Source organism: Apis florea, unplaced genomic scaffold, assembly GCF_048593485.1.
Source record: "Apis florea isolate Af1SG1 unplaced genomic scaffold, ASM4859348v1 contig_3745_pilon, whole genome shotgun sequence".
NCBI lineage: Eukaryota > Metazoa > Arthropoda > Insecta > Hymenoptera > Apidae > Apis > Apis florea.
In genome coordinates this window covers 164679-185228 of record NW_028256831.1, presented here as the reverse complement: position 1 = coordinate 185228, position 20550 = coordinate 164679, and the positions used below count along the sequence as shown (strand labels likewise).

At 39.6% G+C, this 20550-nt stretch overlaps 1 protein-coding gene across 1 annotated transcript in view; it reads left to right on the top strand.

Annotated features, from left to right (window-relative positions):
• The window catches only part of HGTX (HGTX homeodomain transcription factor), a 32831-nt gene that overhangs the window by 8957 nt on the left and 3324 nt on the right, over window positions 1–20550 (top strand). The window contains exons 2-3 of the mRNA XM_031919681.2: window positions 107–217; window positions 6343–6551. Of these exons, the coding sequence (XP_031775541.2) occupies window positions 107–217; window positions 6343–6551 (320 nt within the window). The remainder of the gene's footprint in view (window positions 1–106; window positions 218–6342; window positions 6552–20550) is intronic.

Below are 20550 nucleotides of genomic sequence, written 5' to 3'. Positions count from 1 at the left end.
AAGGTAACAAAGGTAAGAAGAAATAAACTGTTAAATGCACGAGGAGCAAAAGGGGGGAGGGGGAAGAGAAGAGGACAGTTTCATGACACGTTTGCTTTGAATGCAGGTATCGGGCAATTTCAACAAAGAACGGAGCCACGGCATCCTGCTGTCTATTGGCCAGGTCTTCAGGGATTAGTGAGTGATCCCCTGGGATGGAGAGCAAGGCTACACACACGTGAGTTTTCTTTCCCTACGAGATGTATGTTCGCTTACCACCACGGATATACTTTTACTGTATCCGATCTATTAAAACAGAGATTGTTCGTGACATTTTGCAAATAAGATAAACGAAAAGAAGAAGTGGAAGAGTTTAATCTTTGCTAGTAAGTGAAATATGTCCAGTCCTTCGTGAGAAACGGTATTCTTTTTTAAAATTCTCCGTTCTCGTGGATCGTTTCATTGAAAAGAGCGTCCTATTTTTTATGTTATTAAGTACATTATATTTTGAGCGAAAAAAGTAGATTCTTTTTTTTTTTAATCAATATAATATACTTTGCAAATTTCTTTAAATTAAATAATTGGAACGTTCTCTTTCTTACTTAACTCGTGAATATAAATATTTTTACTTACTTATTTTTATTTTTCATTAATAAATAATGCAAATAAACCAATCCTTTCTTTTAGCATTTTCCAAATATTTTCTATATCTATTAATTTCTATTCCATAAATGAACAAATCTTTTTCGAAAGAGAATCGATCACATTATACGATTTTCCACGATTGTAAATCGGACTAATAGAAATAATATTTGTCTCCGAATATAGAAGATCGTCACTGAAACTGTGACGCAAGAAGAGACAAGAAAGGAGAGGAGAGGAAAAAGAAAAAAACGAGAAGTGAAAAAAGATTGGATTCAAAACATCGATCGGTAGGCGGGCAGAGATGGCATTTCTCTGCCCGCGGGATATTTCGTTTCGCCCGATATTACTACAGATTTGACAGCTGCTCGTGTTTGCTTTTGCGGCGAGGAAATCGGTTGACCGGAGCGAGGAAACACGTGTCGTCAGGGTAACGTTAAATACCCGTACGTGGATCTAAGAAAATAAGTTTCTTCTTTTTTTTCTTTATGAAGAAAGAAAGAAAAAAATCAAAGATGACGAGAGCTTGGAATTTATAATAATTTTTCTCTCCCGAACGCGGTATTTGGATAGAATTAAAAAACCATCAAACGATCTCGGTTCGTATTGCTGCTGTAATTTATCGCGTCACATTTTTTTTATATTACATTTCATTTAATCGACGCGTCTCTCTCGTCTGAGTCAAACAAATCAAACAAGGGTTTAAAACAAGAAGGATTTTGCAACCTTTACACCTAATTCAAAAACAAACCGATCGATTTATTGAATAAAAATACTTCTTAATTATTAATTTTCAATTCGAATCTCTTTTATAAATCATATCCCTCTAAGAGGATGCAACCGACCGAATTATATCGAAAACATTCTCTAACAAGCTGCCTATAAAAGCATTTCCAAAAGTCTCACAAATTCTACGCCAACAGACCAACCACCACCCCATAAAGTTGCCGTACTCGCGAAACCTCGAGGGCAGAAACTCTCCACAAACCTCCACAGCGATTTGTAAAAGCGATTAAGGGCGCCGCAAAGAGAGGGAAAGAGAGAGAGAAAAAAAGGAAAATCAGGAATACAGAGTGAAAGAACACGTGAGGTTGGCGGAAAGAGAGAGCCATCCCCTTTCGAGGGCATACATCAAGCGCCGCCGGTGGCACATGTGTCGGCCACGCACACCACCACCCAAACCGAAAACCCGCTTCTGTTTTGGAGGGATGAAACACGTTCCACGAGCAGAAGAAGAGCCAAGCCAAAGTTAAAGCACCCTACACACACGATCACACGATTACCGCTCGAGAATTGTTACGAGTCGATCTCTGATATCGTATTATCTGTTCTCACAATTGAGAACCGCAACTCTGCTGGCAGCAGAGTTCTAATCCTCTCTCGAGACTGATGATGGATAGTAATTTTTACCAACGTTGGAATATTTCGAAGGTAAGCCGCAAGCATTTTAACATTTTAACGTGTGAAAAGATACGTGAGAAATTTTAAGTGGATATCAAAATTTTGGAAACTTTTTCACGACAAATGCAAGAAATAGAGTTTATTCCGGATTTTATATCACGAGAACGAAAGAACCAAAAGATAAGACATTGTGAATAATCAACATCTACGATAATTGCTATAAATCGATCGCAAGAAAAGGATCAAATCATCGATACGAAAATCAAATTTTCAACATCAAAAAAAAGAAAAAAACCTCAATTTTCACCTCTATTTTTCCCCTTCCCCAAGCTCCCAACCTCTGCTACATCGATAGTCAGAGATTCTCGTGTGCAAAAGAGGGAGTGGTGTGCAGGCCACTTAACCCATCGAAAGGAGGAGCGAAAGGGGAGAAAGGGGGTGTAGCAAGAAGGGTGACGAGATAGGATGTAAGTACGCAGGAACGCGTGGATGGGCGTGGACGGGAAGGAGCCGCCGTGTGTTGTTGGAACGTGTCGTGTCGGCCACGGATGTCACTCTGGAACGAATATAAGAGGGATATATCCGCCTCGGCATATCCGGAATATCATATTCAATATCAACCCTCGTATCCCCTGCGAGCCCTCCCTTTCCTCGCTCACGTGAATAACTCTCGGCAATATTTTAACTGCGCGCCCGTTATCCGCGGTCTATCCCGCCTTTTCTATCATTCCTCCACCCTCCCTCCCCCTCCCCCTTTGTTTCTCTTCTCTAAGTTGAGTTACGAGCGGGAATATGGTGGATCGTGTCGATACTGCTCCAGCGCTTTATATTCCTGGCTGGTTAGGTCGATCGGTTGCACAGGGTGGTGGTGGTGGTGGTGGTGGTGGTCCTTGAACGATCGCCGCGGGACATGGTTTATGCGATCCACGGGAACGGTTTTATCTTTTTATTAAATACCTGGACCTTTGGAATTGGTCGGCGTTGATGGGGTGAGAGGTGTTACGTGGGTGTTTTGGGGAATTCGAGGGGGAAAGGGAGGTTGGGTGAGACGATTCTGAAGGTGGGAAGATGATTTCGATTTGGATGTGAAATTAATTCGCGTGAATTTAATTTCTCGTTCGATAAATGGAGCTCCGTTTATTTATTCGTCGTTTTACGACGAGATTTAGGGAAATTGTACTTTTATTTGTTCAGAAGGTGAAGATACAATCAGGGATTGATTTCGAAAGTAACGGGGTTACATACGTCTTTCCTAACTCGATTCAAGAAAGTACGAAAAGAAATAGGTATAATTTTTAAACGAAATTATTGTTCACACACATTCTTATTCATCGTTATTAAGAAAATAATCGAGATACTGAAAGAAACGATAGAATGAATTTAAAGAAAATTTCTTCTTCTTCATACTTCATAATAAAAAAAAAAAAAGAAAAAGAAGAAAACATCAACAATCAATCAAATGTAAAATAATTTACAACGAATTCTAAAAATTCTATCGTAGAATTGAATTAAACGCGAGGGGAAAAAACAAGAAAACGAATATATAATACGGGGATACGAAACGATTCAAGAAGACAGAGATATTGAGAAAGGGAATGTCGACTAAAATTGGTGGTATGGTAATTAAGAAGGGCTTGGTAGGAGGAGGCAAAGGCAGCACGCGGTCAGACGCGTTTACTCGCGGCGGCACATGGGCCGAAGGGGGATGATACGAAGAGGATGATGGGGGGAGGGAGGGAGGGAGGGGGGGTTGAAAAGGGGAAAGAGGAGGGGTCGTCACAACGGTATGGGTTGTGGGACTTTAATTTAATAAAGCAATTTGTAACGGAATACGGAACGAGGCAATAATGGCCAGTCGGCGGGGAGGGTTCTAATGAGCTGCTTACCGCACTGCTCCACCCTCTACCACGATCGAGCTACACGTTTCACGCGATATCCCCTATTCGTCTACTTAGAAACTGCTGCTAAACTCGGCCTCCAACAACTTTCCGGTATAATTCGATAAGTCCAAGCTTTTTGCGCAAATTTATGCGTGTCAGCCTTTCCCATCGTCCTGTCAACCCTCTCTCGAGCAAGATTGATTTTACCTTTTACGTCGAGGCTGGTGTGTGTATCGGAGGATGGTGGTGTTCTCTGGGAAATCTGGATGATCGTTCGGCCCGAGTTTCGTTGGAAAGGCATTGTATCACTGCTGTCGATGAATTTATCGATTTGGTATCGTTGTTGCATTTTTGAGGGAAGGACGAAAGTGAAGGATAGATGGGAGCGTGGTTAAGTTGGAATTCGAGTTGAGAAATATCGCTGCATTAATTAACTGACTAATCGTTTTCAACGAGAGAGTGATATTAGTTGCAATCTTGATCCGGTAAAACTTTATTCTGAACAAATATACGTAGATCGCATTGAAAAGAAAAATCTATTTCGAAGTTCGAAGTTAATAAGGACATATTTCGCTTACTCCCATGAATATCAAAAGTAAGTTTACTCTTCGAAAGTGTAAATAAAAGTCTCCGTCTAAATCCAAGCAATTAATCTTCGAATCAGCGAAATATTCTTTCGGGCAAATCGATCTCAAGATCGTATCGATATCGATTAGGAGATATGCAATTTTCCAGACCGTTAGTTCCCAACACCAACCAGAAGACCCAAGAGGCACGCGTTAATCACGGCTTTTCTCGCGGCAGATCGTCTGTGAACGTGTTTTCACCGCGATAATCTCGCCCCCTGTCACGCGCCGTGCCATTCAACGATGCTATCTCTTACGCAGGATCTTGTATCCCTGCAGGACGAAAGGGGATCAGTCGTGGAGGCAAGGATAACGATAACAATGTCCGCTTATTTGCGGAACGAGGAGGCCACGTGGCAGCCACGTGCCGCCACCCGCCGAGACGCCATGATTGCGGTCTATCGCACAAGTGTTTAACCCTTGAACGCGTGATTCCGTCAAATTAAACTGTAATCTCCCTGTTTCTTTTCCTCTTCGGGATGGGGATGATCGTGCGCGTGTCGTGACGAGAATATTGGATAAGTCGGAGAGGGAATAAAAATGGAAAGAAAAGTAGTAAAAATATTTAAATAAAGGATGATATCTTTGGGAGGGTGAGAGTTTAATTGAATTGTGTTTTCATGATTTTTTGATTAATCCGGTTTTTATATCCGGTTTTTGATGTGAATATAGTGATAAGTGAAATTCATATTGATATTGATGAATTGACATATATTTTTCTTTTCTACGTGCAATTTAAATTCATTTTTAATACACAATATAAATTGGAAAAATTATCTTTTCTCAAGAGTCAAATTTTCAACTCAATTTGTCATTAAAGTATCCGTGCATATGATTGTGCTTTTATGAATTTTATGTTTTTAAAATTAAAGTTTTTAGAGGTTGATGATGCGAATGAAGTGACCGATCGAATATGAATCTACCACAAAAGATAGACTATTTCGAATCATGGTATGTAGAATAATTGGATGGTTTTCAATAGATGTGTCGTACAGAACATTTTTGGCGTGTAACGAGATGTAAATTTATGACGCAATTATCGATAGATAGGCTATGTAAATCGTCGGCACGAAACGCGTTTGCCGATGGCAAGAAGAATGACGCAAAATTGATGAAGATTAATTGCTTGATAAAAGTGACCGCAACTCCAATTGGTTTGATAAGTTTTGCGATAATGTCGGTATTTGACCATCACGTTTTAATAACCAACATGTTCAACAGTGATCGTTTATAATATGAAAAATTTGAACTGTTGACTGATCAGTAATTAATCATATTTGACTTAGATTAGAATTTCGCAAAATTCCACCTTTTTTAAAATCTTCAATCCCTATTTTTGTACAAATTTCTCAAAATCGTAACCAAACCAAGTCGTAACATTTTTTTTCCCCCCAAAATTTCGAATCGTCGAACACCACAACATCTTAAAAATCTCCCACAAAATCTCAAACAGAGTATAATGTCTATCTTATCCAAAATATTCACCGATCTTGAAATATTTAACCCCCATTTTCCTAACCCCCTACCCTTAACTTCATATCCACCCAATCCCAGAAGAATCACCGTTCAGTTTTCCTCCCAAACAATCCACAAAGATCCTCGATCCACCACTGCTCCGGCGCGCCGGATGCGCCGAGTGGCCGACATCTTCTCTTCCTCTTTCTCTCTTCTCTTTTCTTTTTTTCTCCCCTTTCCCTCTCCCCCCCCTCCCTCTATCCATACCATCGGATGAATAGAAATAACGGGTCCTGGAAAGGGATCCGTGTTATTAGAGCGACGAGGAGAATTCCCTGGAAACGATATCGATGTTACAGTGTCGCAACAGCTGGGCTGTCAGCAGACGATGACAGGATCCGGCGGAGCCGGCGAGCACGAGGGCGGCAAGAAGAAGCACACGAGGCCGACGTTCAGCGGGCAGCAAATCTTCGCCCTCGAGAAAACGTTCGAGCAGACGAAATACCTAGCGGGGCCGGAACGCGCTAAATTGGCCTACGCCCTCGGCATGTCGGAATCGCAAGTCAAGGTAAGAGGAGATCTCGCTTAGTTTAGGGCGATTGGATTGAGCGATTAACCTTCGTCGTTGGGAAGAAGTCGAGTCGTGTCACGACTCGATTCGAGTTTGTGAAAAGATTTGGAGGGAAGAGGGGGAGGAGATCTGATTGCGAGATGGATCGCGGTGTTAGGGTCTTCTAACGCGACGAGAGTTAATTTCTTCTTTTCTAATTCCTTATTTCGGATGGAAATTCGACGATGGTTGGATTTAAAAATGGTTGATTGGGAAATGTAACGTTTCGATATTTCTTGCTTCGTTCTAATTTCCCTTCCCCAGCTCGCAAAATCGGAGATGGTTGATCGCACGGTGACGATCTTCGTATCGGTTTCGTATGTGTTTTGAAAACAAATATTGTGCTTATCGGCTTCTTCCCCTTCGTTCTCTTTAGATCGTTTTTTTGTGGTTCGAGGGATCGTTTGACATCGTCACGAATTTTCTTCTCCTGGTTTATTAAGTAAATTTGGACGATTTGAAAGAGAAGATTGCAAGTTTGAAAATAATGTTTTTGAATTTTTTAACGAAGAATCTTTACGCTCTTTCCTAATTCGAATTATTTTCCAAATATTAAGTAACAAATTTAATATGTATCTCCTCGATTGATATCACAACAACAAGTTATCACATTGGAGATCTTAATATCGATCTCGATTAAAATTACTTGCAATCAGAAAAAAAAAAAAAAAAAACCTTATACAACAGATGATACGATAATCTCAAAAAAATTGTCTCTCAATTTTAATCATATTATATAGAATTAGAAATGGATCCTCTAGGCAAGAATTTCTCTTCCATTTAACGTTTAAATATTTTCGATTTCTTGCCAAAATAATCGGAACATCGATAAGTAACGACAAAAAAAAAATATATATATATATATACGTGGAGAAAAAGAAGATGGAAATTCGGGAAAAATGGTCGGCGAGAAATTAGACATTGGAATATCGCTCTAGAATGTGGCGTTTGCTCGGTACTTTTAATAAAGTTTACGCTAATCTCCGATAAAAACGTCCGGATGATTTAAGCGTGCGCCCGGCTAATTATGAGTAACAGATGTAGATGGGTTAATAAAAATTCATAACAGTTGAAGCGTTTTCGAGCCGGGTCCGATATTAATCCGTGAATGATGGAACGGACGGCGGGGGTTGCGATAAAAAGTAAAATCAACTTAAACTGCTGCTGCTGTTTTTAACGGCCGCCATCGTTTAATATTTCCTTGTCGGCTTAAACGTTTAAGCGGGGATTACAACCTCGAAAAATCATCCGTTTTAATGACCAACAGACTTTTTGTTGCTTCGATCTCTCGATCCCTCTCGACAGAGGAGGATATTCGTCGAAAATAACTATTTCATTCTTCCTGTTATTTTCTTCCCCCCTCCTCCCCCTCCCCCTCCCCCTCCCACCTTTTCTCCGACAAATTCGCATTGGATATTTTTCGTCACTTCCTCTTTTTTGCTGCTCTAATTTGGAATACATTCGTTCGATTTTATTATACGTCGTTAATTCCAACGTATTAAGGGTTGTAAATCACGTATTGAAATTGTGATTATTAATGGTACGAATCGCAGGATAAATGGTTCGGTGTTATAACACGGAACCATTTAAGGGAAATGGTAGGTAAAGAAATATGACGGTACTGAAATTATTTAGAATTCGGAATGTTAAGAACAAACGATCCATAATATTAATGAAAATATTAAAAACAATTATACGCACACTACCGAAATCTACCGAATTCCGAAACGACATCGATATTAAAATCCATTTCTCGTGAATCTCGTGACAATAACGTAGTAACAATATCGATCGATATAATTTTGCGTGGAACGAGCGTGGAAAAGAGCAGAGTCGGGAGAGTCGAGAAAGTGTTATAAAATTAAAAAAAAAAAAAAAAAAAAAAACGCGTCCAGATCCGATTCCGTAATCCAGCAAAGAGCCCCCCCGTTATCATCGCGAGGATTGCGCCTTTGGGTGGGGCGTCAGCTTTCCTCGTTCTCCATCGCGCCCTCCCTCCGCCGTCAGACGAGGGAGGGGGGCGTAATTTTAAAACGCATTTGTCCGCCGCCGGCTTACTCCATCAACGCCGCGAGCAAGCTTCTAACGAGGCAGCTTGTAAAAAGTTCGAAGGATAAAAGAAGGTGACAAAACAGCCGGAGACGTGTCAAGCTTTGCGGCACCTGCGTCATTCTCTCCCTTCTGTGTCTCTCTCCCTCCCCCCTATCCCTCTCCTTCTCCATCCGCATGAAACACGGGGACAGAGAGGAAGGAGGGACAAGGAGAAACGTCGAAAGCCTCGACAGCCGACCGTCACTTCTCGTTCTCTTCCCAACCCTCTTTTTTCATCCGCTATGCGCCTCTCTGTCTATTCCTCCTCTCCATCTTTTCCACCCTACCCCTTGAAAACTTCTATCACCTATCTCTCCCGTATCCTTCTACGCCAATCTCTCCTCTCCTCTCCTCTCCTCTTCTCTTCTCTTCTCTTCTCTTCTCTTCTCTTCCTTCCTCACCATCTCTCTACCCAGTAGGGGAAGGAGTAGAAGCTCCTCCACTTTTGCTCCCGCCTCTCGAGCTACACGAGTACTACGAGATGTAGCTCGAAGAGTTAGAGAGAAGAAACTGTCTTTTCCGGCATTCGTAGGAGGACTCTCGAGAAGCCTCCTACAAAACGGGTTGCCCCGTTCGCTCCTCCGCTTCCCCATCTTCGACCCTCGCCCCCTTCGGCCTTCAACCGTGCTCCTTCGAAACCGCCACCCCCTTCCGCCTCTCTTCCTTCCTTTCATCCCTCTCATCCACCCTCCCCCTCTCCCTTTCTCTTTCCACCACCCTCTTTTCTCCTCCTCCTCCCTCTACTACTACGCTTTGTGTCGCGTGCACGTGTGTGTGTGTGTGTGTGTGTGTGTGTGTGTATGTCGCGGCACGACGTCGATGTAGCGCTGTCATTGGCTCGTTCTACGCCGCCATATTTACATTTTTATTGAAAGCTACAAGTCTGCGTCGGTGAGTGATGGCCACGGGGATGAGCACACGCTTTCTCCCTCTACCCATCCCTCCCTCCCGCGCGTATCCAACCCGGTCCGCGGATGATACGAGGGCGAGGTGGAGGGTGGACGAGCGGATACGCGGAGGGAGGCGAGGGGAGGGGATGGGGCGGCGGGTGGAGGGGTTAGCATTCAATTACCTCGGATTTCCTCGGCAAGAGGCGATTCACCTCCGCGTGTATGCCATCTTCGAGGGGTGGAAGGGAGGGAGGGAGGGAGGGAGGGAGGGCGAGATTGCCAACGGATGTAACGGGGCAAGGCGGCAAGTTTGCCCGAAATATTACGACAATATATACCCGAACGTACGGGTACGAGTCGCTGATTCAGAGGCATCGATTGCGCCGGATAGGCGTTGTACGAGATTGTAGATGGCCGGGAGGATATTTTGGTTTGGAGATGGAGCGGAGAAGAGGGTAAATTGGGGGGGTTTCGAGTGTATCGTTGGATTAGATATTTTTGAATCATTGGGATGTTATCTATGTTAATCTTGTTGTTATAATCGGTTGTGTGGTAATCCAATATTTTGAATATTCGTTTAATATATGGGATAAGATTTTATTTACGATATTTACTTCACTTCACTGAAATGTATTTACGATATGTATATTTTTTTCGATACAACAATTAGAACGAGGTGATTGAGCTTGTTCGATAAAAATAATTTGAATTTAAAGAAGTGAAATATTCACATTTCTTTTTTATAAATATCGTGATATTTATTTGTTGTCGAAAGAATAATGTTTCCAATATTAACGTTTCTAACTTTCTATTAAATGGGGAGGGATGAAATAGAAGTTGGCGGAAAAGAACTTCTTTCTTTCGTTCGAGAAGCAAGGCGAGCATTTAATATTCCGAGCATTTCGCTGGCGTCTTGGTAAACGAAAAAAAAGAAAAGAAAAAAAAAAAAAAAAAGATAAGAAGGGGAGAGAAAGGGTTGGAATAAGCAGCGGCTGGAAAAAGAAATTAAAAATAAGGAAACACGGGGATCGGGAGCTTAAAGCTAATGATCAAGATATAATTAGCAAAACAGGTGGTGAAAGGAGAAAGTTTCTGGAAAATTTTCCAGAAAACTTTCCAATTATTTATTATTCTCCAACTCTAATATAAAATTACTTGAAACGAGTTAAAATCGCCGGGGAAACAAAACAATTGTCGTTTGATAGAATTGGAGAATTATTAAAAAAAATCGAAATATCGAAGTTTTGTTAAATTTAGAACGAAGATTCTATTTTTGAAGAATTGTTGAAAAAGAATAAAATTCAGCACAGACTTTTGTTTGAAACTCTGATGTTTTATTTCGAAAATTTAAAATTAAGAAAAAAAGGAGAGGAAAAAAAAAACATAATATAAAATACCTTTTTAATAATTTTTTAATAAATAAATGAAAAAGGAAGGATCGAACTTTTATTGTATAGGGAAAATCAACGTGATACGAAGATCGTTCCGTTTGATACACTACCGAAACAGTCTTTCGTAGCGAACTTTGCTCGTTGTGTCGCGTATTACATTCTCACTTTGTGCTTTCTTCGATGTCAGCTGGTAGATAACAGGAATATATTGTCCCCTCTTTATTGTTAAATGCTCGAAAGAAATAAGATATGGAAGATTCTTTCGCAATATCGAGTGGGGAACAAACGATTATTTCTTACGAAAAAATAGCCTACTTTATATAAAAATTCATTGTCTTCCTCGTAATAGAAGATTCTATTTTTACACGAGTATAAGAAATTAAAAAGTTACAAAATATCTGTTTCAAAATCACATTTTTATTGTTAATCAATGGTTTACAAAATTTTTTCCATAGCAAATTTAAAATATATATTTATTATAAAACGATATATAATGCACGTGCACTAATTTTAACCTATCAATTTTTCGAGAATACGTATGTGCACGTTTTTTTAAAATTAAAATTATTCCAAGTAAAAAAAAGTTCTTCAAATCCATTGAAGAATTCTTCGTTACGGAATCTTCTAACGATAAAAATAAAAAGAACTCGAAACACATATTATTTTATTCCATCATCGTTGCCTTGAAAATAACGTCTCTGAAGATGTATATCATAATTAAAACGTTTATTCAACTGTCCTTGTCCTGCCTGTTAACCAATGTATCCATAAGTATCCATAAGACTCAATGACTATAGCGTGTCTAACGTGAACTGAAACGATCACGCGTTGAAGTCTCTAGAAAGTCTAAAAATGATCCCTCGCCATCGCCACGCCGTTACCTATCACGCCGATCGTTGACAAATGGTAGCGGACTAAACAGAGGGCGGATTCAACAGCGGAATTACGTTTATAAACATTTGCATTATTTCGCAGAGAAATTATTTGCTCGACACACGTTGTCGCGAACGTTTCGTAATAAACTTATCTCGCTCGACGCGGCGATACATCAATCAATTACATTATTTACGGAAAGCTTTCAGTCGAATTAATATCATGACGTTACGGATGAACGTGAATTTATGAAGTATATCCGGCAATGAAATTTAACGATTTGTGATGCATCGTGATCTGATTAAATCTGGTTTCTTTCTTTCTTTTTTTGTTTCTAATTTTTGTAAAAATCTCGAAGAAATATCTATGGTAATTTGAAAAATTGATCTTTCTTTTTTTTTTTTTTTTTTTCGAGATTTCTTGACGGTGTAATTCGATTGAAAGGATTTGTTTGAATGTTCGACAAGTTTATTATCCAAAGAGATTTTAAACATCGTAGGAATTATTTACGTTTCAAACCATTTTTTTTTTGGAATCTTGGAAGAAAAATTTTTCGATTAAATTATTACACTTTATTTCGTATACATAAATGTATATAATACGTTATTATACCGTGTGATTATTGTAGATGCGCATTGTAGATCGATTAAAATTAAAATAGAGAGAATCGGTCTGCAATTGTTTAAAAAAAAAAAGAAAAGGAAGGGGGGAAAATTTTCTATCTCTCGAAACTTTTGCTCCACTTATCACCTGTCCCTTTATTTTAACCGCGGGTTAACAGGTTAAAGAAAAACATTCTGTTTTATGTTGTCCGAGAATCAAGGATTGTCCGTTAAACAAATACATCGTTTATACCAGACGCGAACCAGGGCTTAAACGTTAAACTTCTTATGGCTCACTTATGGATCGTCCTGTATACAAAATCGATATCCTACGTTCGTGGTTTTACATCCGAGATTTATCATTTTTTCAGTATCGGAAAAGGATTAGTACAGGCATATAGGGATTCGCTAGTTTCACCCAACGAAGATATATGCGTTCTGTCATTCCACATTTCCAGATTTATCACTTTTTCGTTTTCGAAACGTATATCCCACCGATATGCCGTTCTTTTTCCTCCTCCTTTTTTTTCCTTTTTTTTTCTTTTTTTTTTTTCTTCTTCTTTCTCCTTTTTGCTTTTTTTCAGAGAGGGGGAGGATTTTTTGTTTTTTAGTCAAACATTTTAGTTAAACTCTTCATGCAATCACGCTAACGTCATACGAAGAATTAATGGGAAAACAATATCGATATCGCTTATTATTATTATTATTATTATTATTTATTGCGGCTTGAAAATCGATAACCATTAACAATGATTGAAAAAAATTGAATCCCTCTTACAAATTTAAATCTAGTAGAAAAAATTCATTCATCTGTTCGAAAAATACGTTCCAAATATATGTAAGAAGGAAAAAGTTGCAATGGCGTACAGAGGTAGAATTTGAGAAATCAATGAGGGGACTCTCTCGAAAAAAAATAAAAATCACTACGATTATTTTCCTATACGCGGATACACGAGTGAAACTCGTGTGAAAAGAACTCTGAGAAACATCGTTCTCTCTTTTGGCGCAAACAAAATTTCACTAACCGAAATATTTAACGTCGAAAATAACGAATAGCAATGCTCATATCGACCTGGCCGATAACATTTCTCGATAAAAGCCACTTAGAATCTTCCGAAAACAGCCATCAATCAACCTTTCAAACCCACTATCCCCGCATTTACATCACGCCCGCCATTCCACGGGGAAGAACTACTGCGCGTCTGCCCAGTGGAAATATCGCGAATTGGCCCGACGCGACGCCGCAGCAATCATCGCGTGACACCACTGCGCGCAACGATTCCGCCACGCGAATCGAACGTGAGAGCGAGCTATTAAGACTATTACGCGGATCAAATTGCCAACGATATCCATTGCGTGATTTAGTTAGCCGGCTCGTTGAAGCGAACGAGTGAGCAAAGTGCAAACCGTCACCAGGGGAACCAGTCATCCGAAGACAGTGGAAGAGAAATGGAGAAAGATAAACGAAAACCAAGTTGAACGAGAAACAGAGAGGGAGAAAGTTAAACGAACGATACTCGAGTGAAACGTATCCCCTATTAGAATCTAATACGGCAAAGTGAACGTTTGCCAGTTAAAGAGCGTGACACCCCAATGCTCGTAGGCGTATCAGCGCCTGTGTATCGCAGACGAGAGGGGCGAGAGTTGATGGGGATGAGACTGGTTAAAGAGAGAGGGGGAAATACAATTCACATTGCGGAGGAGAAAGAGAGAAACATAATACAGAAAGCGTCTACCATCAAGCAGAAAGGAAGAAGCAGAAAGCACATTCACTTATACACTTGTAGGGGAGAGAAGGAAAGGAAAGGAAGGTTTAAAAGGGGGAGTCAAAGAGATGGGGTAACAAGTTGAAGTGCTCGATGGAGCGCGGTCGAGCAGACTAGTAGCGGGCCGGTGGTGGGGATGGCCGTGGCTGGCCAAGTGGTGGTGGGGATGGCGCGGTATGGAGGGGTCAAGGAGTGGGGGGAGGGGATAAATAGCGGCCGAGGGATAGAACGCGGCGCGGAAGGAACGAGGGCTTAGATGGTGTTTACGCAGCGGTAGTGGTGGTGGTGGTGGTGGTGGTGGTGGTGGTGGTGATGGTGGTGGTGGTGGTAAAGTGGCGGCGGTAGCGGTGAGGCTCCCCTGTCCCGATAGAAACGACAAGAGAGGAGGTAGGTAGGTAGGCTGTAGCAACGGCGGCGGCGTGGAGGGGTGGAGTTGTTTACGGCGGAGTAATCTGCTCGTCGACGGATACCAATATCGATGACGTCAATTAGTACGAGCGAAAGCCTCCTACCCGCTTTTCCTCCACCATGTATCATCATGGTGGTGTATGTATGTACGGCGCGGCATGGCATGGCGTGATAAATCACGGCAGCAGGCGGCGTTTCCCTTCATTCACCTCCCACAGCTCGTACCCTCGAAATTGGCCCACATGTACTTGACTCCATAATGCTCGATTCCACGAGCTTTTGCCCCTTCTCTTTCTCTCTCTCTCTCTCTCTCTCTCTCTCTCTCTCTCTCTCTCTCTCTCTCTCTGTCTTGATTGCTCGTTTTACCTTATTCTCGGCTTTTGTCGATAACAACCCGAGACCCTTTATTTCGCGCGGCATTCAATGGTTGGCATTGCCTTCTAGAAATCTCGTTTCTTCGGCGTATACCTCCCCTCTCCCCTCCCTCCTCCCCATGCCACCAGGGGATGTTATATCGGAGGTAACGGTGACCTATTCTTCCGGTTACGATTTACGTGGCCGGTAATTGCGCGGATCGTGGACGATATTTCTTTCGTTGGCGTTCATTGACATCATACTGTGGGCAGGTGTTGCACCGTTAATCGTGGCCGGATGGAGCTTGGAAAACGAGAGCCATGTGATCGTTTTAAGTTTAACATTCTGATATTATACTGCGAGTGAACGATTAATTATTCGATTTTGCCGCGGAGTGAATTTCATATCACACTAGATATCGCTAGATCGTGACTCATCGGAAGATCCGTGTATCCCTACGTTTGATTAAATCAAATATTTATATAACGGATAATAAGGAAATAATGGGAAACAATGTAATAATTTAATCGTTCGATACTGACTGATTTAACATTTAAACATTTTTACAATTTGTACAACTCGACAAATGTGTTACTCTCGTGTGATGTGGAAAAAGAAAGCGGGAAGCCATAAAAAAAAAAAAAAAAGAAATATCGTATCGCAGCTGAAAATTGAATCCCCAACGTCAACGATCCTTCGGACGCATTGACGAATATCGAATAGGGAATACGCATGGCTGATTATTTTTCGATACCATCACTTCACACGATCATAAACGCTTGTGTCCAATTTTTCTCCACATCGGTCGAAGATAAGGAAAAAGAAAAATGAGGAAGAGGAGGAGGAGGAAGAGGAGGAGGAGCAGGAGGAAAGGCTAGGGGGAAGAGGGAGGGGGGGGGGAAGAGGGCGACGCTAAAAATCCGTCCTGATCAAAATCGAGCTTCTATGAAGGGGAAACAGGATCTAATCCTGTAACACCCTCGAGTGTTTCCTTGATCAAATTTGATGAATGTATCTGTATCACTGTACACACGTATTAATATTCCCCTGCTCCCATAATTCATTCGGGTTGCAGAGATCAGTGCCCCGCTTAGGAAACAAAGGAAGACACGGGATCGCAGATGTGATCAATAAGATTTCCACTGATCCGGCTACTTCTGAATCTACGGGGATTATTTAATTGACTTTCCCTTTGTTAAAAGGGATTCAGGTATTCGAACGAATCGAAATATTCGAGGTATTTGCGTAATTCTGATTTACGTAACTCTTCTCTTCGTCTTCGCAAAGTTAATGTCGTTGTATAAAAATATCTTGAAAAGAAAAAAATTTATTTGTCTCTCTATGAATAAATGGATGAGAACTGCTGATTATTATTAATAATTCATTAATAACAATTTCTTGGTAATAATATGTATGCGTAATGCGTATATAGGAAATAAGGAGATTATATCGTGATTAGTCAGACATCCTGCATCCTACTGGCCAATTTTGCACGATACATGTATCATCGTTATTAAATAATTTACTTGTAACGTGTACTTGTAAACCATGTTTAAACACCGTTTCGAATACATCACTTTGATTTATCGCACAAAATATTTAAAACTATGGTTCACGCGCTTTTATTAGATCAATAAATCTCTAAAAAGTGAGGAATTAGAAAAAAAAAAAAAAAATTATCACTACACCAACCAATATCCAATTTATCTCATATACGACGATCCTTTCACCCTGAATAACGTAATTTAAAAAGATATGATACGTATATTCAAATGATTCACCCTGCGAAACAAGATTCGAATCAAAATCGAAATCTTGATCGCGTAACGATCGTCAAGATTCCGTAGGATCGTCGCAATCTGTCGAAATCAATCGGGGCAAAAGTAATTTCTCGTAATATTACAAAGTGCTTGGAGCAGAATGTTTCTTCAAATAATAAGTAATGCGATCCGCGAGAATGGCAGAGGGTAGTTGGCTGTTGGCGATAATGCGCTCCTCTGTATTCCGTTCTCGTACCGCTTCCCCATATCGATATGTTTCCCCTTCCACCCCCTCCCCCCCCACGTAACCCACCCCGACACCGACCATTTCGCCTCACTCGAAGATCAAATGGCTTCACCGATTCGCGTTATCCCCAATATTCTATTTTTATTTCGGAATCAAATTTCGCGACCGACGGCAACTGGGAAACGGCCGAGCTTTACGGCTCTCGCTTTCTCTCTTTCTACTTTTTTTTACTCCTCCCCTCTCTCTCTCTCTCTCTCTTCGACGTCCGCCGAAAGATGACACGAAGGAAATCGAGTTCAATCCTTCGGATGAATACCGATAATGCGAATGGTGAAAAGTGTTTCTTTTTTTTTTCTTTTTCTTCTCTAATTTTTTAAATTTATCGGTCTCGTGCACTCACACTTTGATTCATTTTGAGCAATTTTGATTTTGAGAAATTATACGAGTTGTATATTTTTTTTTTTTTTTTGAAATTTTCGTACGTTTCTGCGATATGAATGGATTAAAATGGTGACGAGAAAACGTTAAGTGTGAATGGAAAAAATATAAATACGGTTTATAATACATGGGGATGTATATTTTTTCCAGTTTTTTGAAGAAAAGTTAAAAATTTGATTTGTGGAGTACGATATAATCTCCGTTTACTCTTAATTAAACTTACTTGTATCAGCTATAATTTAGAAAATTTTTTTTTTAATTCTTTTTAATTCTTAACGTTGGATTTAATTCAATTTCTAAATTTTCCAAAGAAAAAAATATTTTCTCTACTACGAGATATAAAATACAAAATATGAATGAAAAAGGATTAATTCTTTTATTGTAATACTTAAAAATCTCTCCCCAATTTTTAACGCATATTTCAAAGCGAATGAAATCTCGTTTCAATAAAAAATTTAATACAAGAAATTTATATCAATTTAAAAATATAATTGAACCAGATTCAAATATATATAACAAGATAGATTTAATAAGAGCGTTAATTGAAATAATGAAATGATGTTCGTGAAAGCCACGATTCACGATGGAAGCAACGATTCTTTCTCCGAAAAACCGATCTTAAAAATTTATCGACGTGTCAATGAGACGGTACCATTTGAATGATAAGCGAACTCAATGATGTGGAAAAAGTTCACGAACGAATGTCGTATATGAGTTTCCACGCATCATTAAGCATCAACCCTGACTGAATTTCCCTTTTTCCATTCTTATGCTACTTTTTTTTTTTTTTTTAGACAAGTATTTCTGATGAAACCCGCGAGATTTCACTCGAAATTATTTTGTTTCGAGCGAACGCGATTATTCGGGTTCGATTGTAATAAAATCGAAACCGAAAATAAGAAAAGAAAGATTAAATTAATAGATAATAAAGCAATCTTGTTCAGACTTGCTTGATAAATTTTTAAAGAAAGATACATTTTTAACAATAATAATGTGTTACTCTTTCAAAATTGTTTCGTGTTTCGATAGAGAAGAAAAGACAGCATCGATTATATACGGAACGATAACGATACTAATCAATCAATTAATTAAAAAAAAAATCAATGAACCATCGTTGTTATTACCGTCAAGCTATTACTATTAACGAACCGAATACGAAATCGAATTGATACGATATTTAACGATCGACAAAAAGTTAAATTGGATGTATTTCGTTTGAAGAGTGGGGGAATAACGACGGTGATTTCGTGGATATACGTTATAGATCGGCAACGTATGATCGGCGTTTAGCCAGCCGTGGTCGACCGCATTCGATATATAAACACTCTCATTTGGTAATATATCTCATTAAGGCCTCATTGATCCACCGTCCCGATAAATTTATCCGGCAGTTTAGAATGATATGCGAACCAATCTCTCGCGGACGGACCGATAAAAAGCCGGCCTTTGGTTGGTTTATTACAGTGGATTTGATTTCACCCTCTCACGTGGATAAATTTATAGAAAAGTGAATCGAATGAAGATTCGAATTCTCTATCGTGCCGAGTGAAGAGAATCAGTTACGAGTAGGAATAACGTTTACATTTATAAAATTATATAAGATTACATTGGATGATAAAGGGGGAAAAAAATTGGGAGACGTATTGGATTAATTATGGGAGGAAAATGAAGGATTATTGGTGAAAAGTGAAGAGGTCGATAGAGATTCAGATGATATCAATTATTTTTATTAACTTTGGAACTCGGTCTGCTGGTTTTTAAAATTAAAATCGAGGGATTTTTTTAAAAAGAATAAAAAAGAAAAAAACATTTATACCTAATTTAATAATATTTTACAACACCTGTTGGCGTTTCATCAACGAACGGTTTAACGCTTCGACGCTTCGAATATTTAATCAAAAAGAAGATATTTCAAACGAGGGTAAATATTTTAAGAAAGCGTAGTATTTTTAATTACAAATTATAAATTTGTTATAATCGTGAGAGATGTTATTAATTCGAGGGAAGGCAGTAAATATGAACGAGTTAGCCTTTCCCTTTAGTTGTTCGCTAACGTTTAGCTTTATTGACAGAGGTACGGTAAAAGCAAACGCAGCAAAGCGGAATAACGGGAAAGAAGGGAAAAAGTAAAAGTGTGAAGGGTGACACGCTGAAAGCTCTGTGACAGGGTGGAAAATTCAAATCGAAAGGGAAATCGTGAAATGACTCTGACTTTTCCTTCGTAGAGAGATAGATAGAATGAATATCGAATGTAAGAAATATATCCTTCTCCCCTTTAATTCTTTAATTAAAGATTTTACACAATTATATATCATTAAACAACTAACTTTATTTCCCATTTTAATTCTTTTTCTCGAGCTTGAGAAAATAATTGTTCAATGATTCAAATTCGATTATTATAATATCCAAAGGATATCTTAAAAAAAAATACACTTGCACTTCAAATACTCCTGCAATAAATTCCCATCTTAATTAAACTAAATAATAATAATAATTCAATTAACTTCGACAAATTTATTTGAGAAATAAAATTCATCGAATAAGTACATCTTAGCAAAATGCAATTTGAATTCCAATTAAACATCCTTCAAATCCACGATTTCAGTTCGATAATCTTCGAAAATCTCGACTTTTCAGCCTCGACAGTTTGACCCTCCACCAGTGACCCAGCTTGTTCTCCACTACAGTAATCGGTAGCCGCGTGTCTATGCAAATTCTCCGCCGTTCGAATTCCGCGTATCAAGATGTGAGTCACGCCTGTAATCTTTCGCATAGTAAATTATCCGCCAATATCAACGAGATCAGATACTGGCCGGTATTATCTGTTACGATTCGAGGATGGGGGAGGGTTGAAGAGGGATCGAGAGACGCGAGACAGAGGGTGCGACAGAGCCGGAGGATCGAAAATGGAGAGAGAGAGAGAGAGAGAGAGAAAATCCAGGGGAAAGGGAACGAAAGAGAGAGAAACGTGTAAGAGATAGAAGAGAGAGAAAGAGATGGACACTCCACCCCGTCGGTGTAAGGGCTTTGCGCAGTTATAAATGCGGTTTTGTATCTAGCTTTACAGGACAAAGTAATGGGCTTAGATAATCCTGATTTAATAAATCGAACAGTTGCGGAGGGAGCGTTTACAACGC